Below are 7,430 nucleotides of genomic sequence, written 5' to 3'. Positions count from 1 at the left end.
CAGGATGGTAAATCTCGAGAAGAATAAAAAGACAAGGATCACGCTTTAAAGAGGAAACTAAAGGACAGAAGTGGATCAGGGGCAGGTTTGAAATCATTGTACAAAAGAACAAACAGCAACCCACCACAACCAAACACGTATTCTTGAAAAATCCATTGGAAATTGATTTCTTTTTACAGGTTGCACAGTTTATTTTTGAAATACTGGGAGTGATACTCCAGTATGCCAAGGGACAGGGGGGCAATGGCGAGAAAGATGGGAGGAAAGGGCTTCACTCTTCCTCTGTGCATCCGAGTATCTCTGCGCGCAAAGTGATCCTGCCGTACCACGACCAGGGGAGGATCCGGACGAGCCGAGCGTAGATGGGTGGATCTATCACGTTCTTTCTGTGTGTGTCGTTGTCAAAGTTGCCTTGGAATACCTATGAAGAAAAAAAAAGCAGCATGGGGAGATTATTGTTTTTGTGAGATGATTTCACATAACCAGAAACCAGTTAAAACATTAATCTGATAACTCAATTCTTATATAGAGCAATATTTGAGGGAAAATTGTAATCAAATACTTCAGAAGTCACCCTCTATCGAAAAATATCTTCAGTAAAAAAACCACAAAAACAAATTGTGATGGCTTTTTCCTGAGAACATTCATGCTTAATTTCTTGCCTGATTTCTCCAAACTGTTACCTCGAAGGCCTCATGCCTGAGCAAGTACTGAATCAAGTGCAGCCAATCAGGGCTTCAATTCAAACACTGCCAATAACCGTTGTACAGTCTTTGAACTCTATTCTTAGCTCATTTCTTTGAATGCAACATGCAACAGTTTCCTCTGGTGGAAAATTGTGTGTTGTTAGAGCTGCAAGTCCCATCTCCACCATTAGAGATGGGCATCTACTGCTGTTTCTCCTGAGTGGTGTTACTAATGGGCACCTTATGCTTGCTGGTCTTGTTTTTCCCTCACTTTTGTTGTGTTTTATTTTTCACCTTGGCAATAGATTGAAAGGCTTTGGTAGCAGCCAGAATTGCTGCTATAATAAAAAAAGACCTGCTTCTCCAGTTTTGGCTCTGTAAAAGTCACTGTGCTGCGGACTAATACACATTCTGGACGAACACACCGAACTGTCATTATGCAGCTGCTGGCGTACCCTTCATTGTAAAGTACTGAAAATCCAGTTGCATCATTCTAACCATTCAAGTCCTCAAGAGATAGATTTCAGTGTACAGCTCCTTTATAACAATTCAGTGACATTAAAGAGCCTTTAGACACACCTTGAAACAACAACTCAAAGGTTAACTACCACAAGCTAATCGTCACAGTGGGATGTGCGCGTTATTGTTGATTATCAGAAGGTTTATGATCGTGTGTGCTTAATAGACAGTAGAATGAAATATATGTAGATGAAATTAATCTACAGGGACCGCTTCATTGAAGGATATGATCATTTCAATTAAACAGACATTATTATGCCGATGTAATTGGGATGTGATGGGATTCGCTTTGGCGTGGAATGGAAAATCAGCAGGTGTTGGACACAGGTTGACCTTTTTAAGAGAAAAGCTTCAGCTAATTCTTTTTTTCAATAACCATCGGAGCTGGTTTGGATTTGGACAGTCAAAACATGAACATAACAAGTGCTAAAAAAAACATGGCCGCGCACCGAACATCACAGGAGGAATGTCAGAGAAAAAAAGCTGTGGTTTGACAAAATATTCACACGTTATATTTATCCTAAAACACACGGTCAGAGATGAGGTTTGAGGATTCAAGCTGCAGCACAGCATCTGAAGGAGAGAAATACAAACTTTTTAGCCATATTTAATACTACTGGTTGACTTCCATTTTAAGCACACTGCCAGCTGGAAGAACCATTTACTTAAACCTCTTATGTGCTTACAAATAGGATAATAGAAATTGACAATAGGAACTGGAAAGACAAAGTGAGTAATGCCCCATTCACACATATGGACTTAAACGCTTCATAAGCAACAGGCATCCTTTTAGTGAGAGGTCCAACTTTCTCCAAATGTCCTCTGCAAGTATTAGTGACAACCTAGTGTGCTTGTGAAACAGAAGCACAAAGTTGTTTTCTACACCACAATCAGGTAAAAGACATTTGTGAAAAATTAAGAAAAAGCTGATCGCTGCAGTACAAAGTATTTATGTGAAGGTAACGTGGCAACATGAGAAAACTGCACAATCAAGGTAGTAAAAATATTCAATGTAAACATGCCCCTTAGTTTCAGGTAAATGATGAGGCAATAGAGCTGATTAGAATTTATATGTGCAGATACTGTAAGGCCTTGTTGTTGCAAGAATGGGGCTGTGCAATTTTAAGTATTCACCTACATGTACAGTTATTGTAAACAGATTACCAGAAAGTCTTGTTTTTTAGATGCCTGTTGCCTTCAGGGTTATCTAAAATATATTCACTCAATCTTCTGTTATTGTTTGGAAATGCATGTCTTTACACCACAGTTGAGATAATATTGATGTAGTTATTTCACCTACACGGAGTGAACTTGCGATCTCACCCATCATTGTAATAAAACTCAAAGAGGCTTAATGCTACAAATGAAGCTTATAAAGACAAAATAAATAAAAAAATATGATAGTCAAGTACACGATGAAAATAAAGACAAAGCAAAATCACTCCCAACTTGTCAAATTTGGCAGCTCGGTCAGTGTCCTTGGCTATGGCTATGACGCTCTACCTATACCGTGTGTCACGTCCAGTTAGACTTTCAAAATAAAGCGTGCAGGCAAACTCTTAGCATTGTGTGACATATTATGACTTTTGGAATGTTATTAACATTAAATGGTCGCGATTTGGTTCGGCTTAGACAAAAAAAACTAGTTGGTTGAATTATTCTAACAGGGATTCTATTTAATTTGAACCTAATGCCACTTTCATCCTTCCAGGACATTATTAAAACTAAGCTCAGTAAAGCACAAAATTGCATAGGTGTCAGTAAGGATAAAGCAGATAGAGGCTCTAGCATAAAACATATGGTTTGCAGATGTAATAGCGCGTCTCATGAGATTCCTGGCCATCAAGTAGCAGCTGGACATATAGGATGTAATTGTCCTCGATCAATATGCAATGATGTGACGAGATATAGAACCTCTGCCTCCTCTTTCCTTGCATGTGTGTGTTTCCATTAATATGACTGCTCTCGTGGAATTCCTCACTCTGTCGCTTTCAGTGCTTTCATTAGTTACTTGTACAGCAGACTAAAGCTGAAATCATGTGACAGGTGTACACTTTCATTACTTTCCTTATTTCACGTGCCACAAACGAGTGCAGGCCACCTTCATCATCCTACATTCTTTTTCATCATTTTCCTTCTGCAGTGAAACCCATTGTCTCCCTGTCTTTCTCATCTACACTGTAGCGCGGAGCTCAGATAACGTCAATGACAAGCAAACACTACATCACATGGCATTCTGCCCTCTCTGTCATTTCTTCCTCTTTCTCCATATGTGATCTGCTCTTTTCCATAAACCTAAAATCCACATTAGAGTCCTTAGAGGGGAACTAAAAAGCTTAAAATATTCAAGGTTTCCTTGTCCTTTATTTTATGGTTCAATTATATTCTAACATTGTTTCTGCCTGAGAGGTAATCTAATGAATGTTTTAATCTTGATGAGTATCTGAATATAATAATTTTTCATATCAACGAAAACCTGAATGTTACTACCAAAACCTCTGATCATAATTTATTAGAGGACACCACCACATCTGCAGTATGTATTAGAGCAGTACAGCTTCTTGTTTCATGGCAGTATAGCAACAAAAACTGTTGACAGAGCAGCAGCGATGTGTGCTGGCCCACATCTGTTTCAGTACACGTTCATAGCATTTTCCAGCTGCATGGTGCTTACTGAAGGCCATGCATCTTGAAACCCAACACAACCCACACAATTCTTCTGGTTTCTAAAGCATACTGTTTTCTTTTCACTTTTTCTTGTATTTTTAGAACTGCAACATTTCACATTTGAGAAGTGAGAAATGTGTCACTTGGCGGAGTGTTGCCTTAACCATAATGTGACAACCAGGGCACATGATAGCACAATATGAAAGGCAGGACAGATAGACCATAAAAGCAGCAGGTGATTGAAATATGACAAGAATCTCTCCAAGATTGTCTGTGGAGCTGCACAGTGTCAGAGGCAATGTCTCTAAAATAAACAGTCTGGAACAGGATATGTGAAGAATCACAATAAAAGGACAGTAATGCTTGGAAGAAAAAAAAAAAAAAGCAAGGCGATGAAAGTATCATCAACAATAACATATTGGCAAACAAGTATATAAAATAATTCAAGGGCAGAAAGAAAGTGTCTACAAATACTGTATGTCATTTTGATTCACTAGGCAACACAGGCAATTACACAGCCACTCTACTGTAGAGAATGGATGTAATCCATTACTTCTAGCCCAACTCTTGGACACTATGCTGTCTGACATTTCCGATAGCGATTTAAACAAAGTTTGCTGCCATATTAGCAAAGGTCGCAGGTTTAACAAGTAATGATGAGTAACGATATCCCGCTTAAACCATGGTCACTCGCCAGGCCCACCAAAATAAGACCATTCATTTATATTTTCCTGTGTTTTTTTTTTACAAGCGATAACCCTGTATCCATGGCAACATCCGAAGGCTTGACTAATGGCTGAAACAGTCATTACCATTCATAAGGTTCTTATGCAATGGAACAGGGTTCACTACTGTATTATTTGACAGTATGTTAATCAACCGGGCTAGCTAGCTAGCTAGCCAGCTATGTCATTGTCCCCAAATCAATATCAATATGTTCACAAACACAAGATCCATGTTTGCTGTTGGCCGCAGCCTGAAGTAGTGAGATGAACAGTGAACAGGATGTGGGATAGTCATTTAATATCAGTACGTTCAGAGGGACAGTGCAGGCTTCTTCTTGCAGCTTGTTTGTTACAGGCGCCATCCTGTGGTGCTCAGAGGATGATGCACTCAAAGACTACTCTGTGTTGTAAAGATATTCATATCCTCTTACATTTAATTATATCTAACGTCAACTCATTTTAGCTACAGGCTATAGCACATTCATTTAGAACGGGTCTAAACACAGAGCCTTGATTGGTAAACTTTCCAAATTTTGTCAAAATTAAAGTATTTATTTTATATTTTCCCTGATTGAATTTTTGAGTTCTTATTTTGTGACCAGCCAGTGATATTTAAGTTTGTGTTACCAACATGTACATAAGCCAAAACAGCTTCTGACCTCTTTCTGTGGATCCTGATTTGACTATTTTCTGTTGTAACTGAAAATAGGCCAAGATGATTTATCAATTATAACTACTTTAGTCTCATTTTTATTTGCCGTGTCTGGTTTTATTTTCTTTCTTTAAAGCACGTTGTAACTTTGTAAAGAAAAGTGATAACGTTTAAAGTTGAGTTAATTATTAATGGCTAGAAAAGTTAGAAAACTACAACACTCTAGTCTTGTTTCGCCCTATAAAACTTTAGTGACAATTTCCACATGTGTATTGGTGGAGAGACAGGACATACAGAATGGCTGCTTAAAAAGGTGACTTAACTGTACCAGGATAAAATTACTGTTACTTCACTGAGATTCATTAGAGAAGAAGAGAAAATAATGAATTGTATCTGTGCACCAATATGGCAATGAAAAAATAAAACCCTGATACAACAGAGTATAAATGAGGCAGGTGCTGCAGCTGAAGTCCACTGGTGGTACCAACCAAAGCTGGAGCCAACTGAAATCATTTCACTTTACTGCCCCCAAGTGTAATTATTCAATCCAAGACTTGAAACACATGCATACAGGGCGCATATCTTTGTGTGTGTCTTCAGACTGACCCAGGAGCCACAACTCTGCTCTCAACTATTGATTTTCAATGCCTGGTAGAATCTTGGGTATGCATTACTAAGGGAGACCTTGTATGCCTCTAGAGATACAGCACTGGCCAGACTCCCATACTATTATTTAAACCTGCTGCACAGGTCAAGGGAACAGGTCGCTCAGATCTCTTTGGTCTCTGCCCTCATGTTGCCTTAGCTGTGGGGGATACCATGGGGATACCAGGAAGACTCGGTCATGTCTTCATCAAAAGGTCATGAGCCGCCTGCCAGCCCACAAGAGACAGTTGCACTCAATCAAACTGAAATAAATCCAAACTATTTCTGCTAAGAGGCCAGTGATATGTTGCCTAGTTAGTGTTAGTGTTGCCTAGTGTTTTTCTAATCCTGACATGCTTTAAACCCTGCAGCTGATCATTTCCTTTGACTGTAGAAAAGGAAAATATGGCCATCAGTGGTTAACCTTAGGATGATTGTATTCACAGCTATCTAACATTCAGTTACCCTCTGACCTGGAGGGAATTGAAGACTCTAATGGCTAATTACCCTCGTGTCATGCAAGTGAAACACTATTAAACATAAATCAATTACTTTTGTGCTTGATTCCCCCCATCAACTGACTGTGTAAATATTGACATCCAGGAAAGAGCAGTGGTGCAGGACACCGAAGAGCAGTGACCCAGGTGTGGAAAGGGTGTGCATGTGGGACTGCAACCAAGCCAATATGTATAATTACGGATTGTATCCCACTTTAATTATGTCTAAACAATGGACTATGTTGTCTCAGTTACAAGTGCGGTACACAGGTATTTGGGATTTGTGTGTAAAGAAAGGCGACAAGGCACTCTATAGATTTTGTAGAGGGATACTGTTGTGCGTGCGCCGCTGCGCCCTGCTTTGACAACATCTGTATTCTGACAGAGCCTCCTCTCTCAATCTAGATCTAACTGCCTGCAGCCCCTGCCACACAGGAGCTGGAGGGGGAAGCTGAGAAGAATACTTACAAGCCTCTACCACTGTGCCTGAACCAGACACCTAGAAACACACACCTAGAAACACACACACACACACACACACACACACGCACACACACACACACACACACACACACACACACACACACACACACACACAGTATATCCCTGCCAAGTCAAGCATTGTGGTGTGGCAGGAGGAGCCTCGGGAGTCCAACAGCCAAATGTGTCCTCTAGCATTAATGGCTGCTTCAGCTGACTGAAGGGGGAAAACACCTTGAAGAATCATACATCTGAACAGCCCCTCGGCTCCATCTGGGGACAAACTGATTGACATTCTCAGAAGCCTTGCTAAACACGCTTGCCCTTTAATATAGAGCACGCACACTCAGATTGACTGCCTATCCTTGGTTTTGCGCTGAATTATACAGCAAAAACAACACAAGGAAGGTTATAAATGGTTATAGAAATGGCTTGTATCCTGTTTAAAAAGACTTTTAATCTACTTGTAGCTTGACAAAAGTGCTGCTCTCCACCAAAATATTTCGGAAAATTAGATTTTAAGAAAAACAATAATAAACGCAACGGGTTCCTGAAATTT

General features: G+C 39.8%; 1 protein-coding gene across 1 annotated transcript in view; it reads right to left on the bottom strand.

Moving 5' to 3' along the window:
• Positions 1-271: 271 nt before the first annotated feature.
• The window catches only part of LOC140995489 (EGF-like repeat and discoidin I-like domain-containing protein 3), a 126,831-nt gene continuing 119,672 nt past the window's right edge, over positions 272-7,430 (bottom strand). Inside the window, exon 14 of the mRNA XM_073465493.1 lies at positions 272-421. Within this exon, the coding sequence (XP_073321594.1) occupies positions 272-421 (150 nt within the window). The remainder of the gene's footprint in view (positions 422-7,430) is intronic.

The sequence above is a fragment of the Pagrus major genome, chromosome 5 (genome assembly GCF_040436345.1).
Source record: "Pagrus major chromosome 5, Pma_NU_1.0".
Lineage (NCBI taxonomy): Eukaryota > Metazoa > Chordata > Actinopteri > Spariformes > Sparidae > Pagrus > Pagrus major.
Note: the sequence above shows the minus strand (reverse complement) of the source record. Positions and strands in the feature narration are given on the sequence as shown.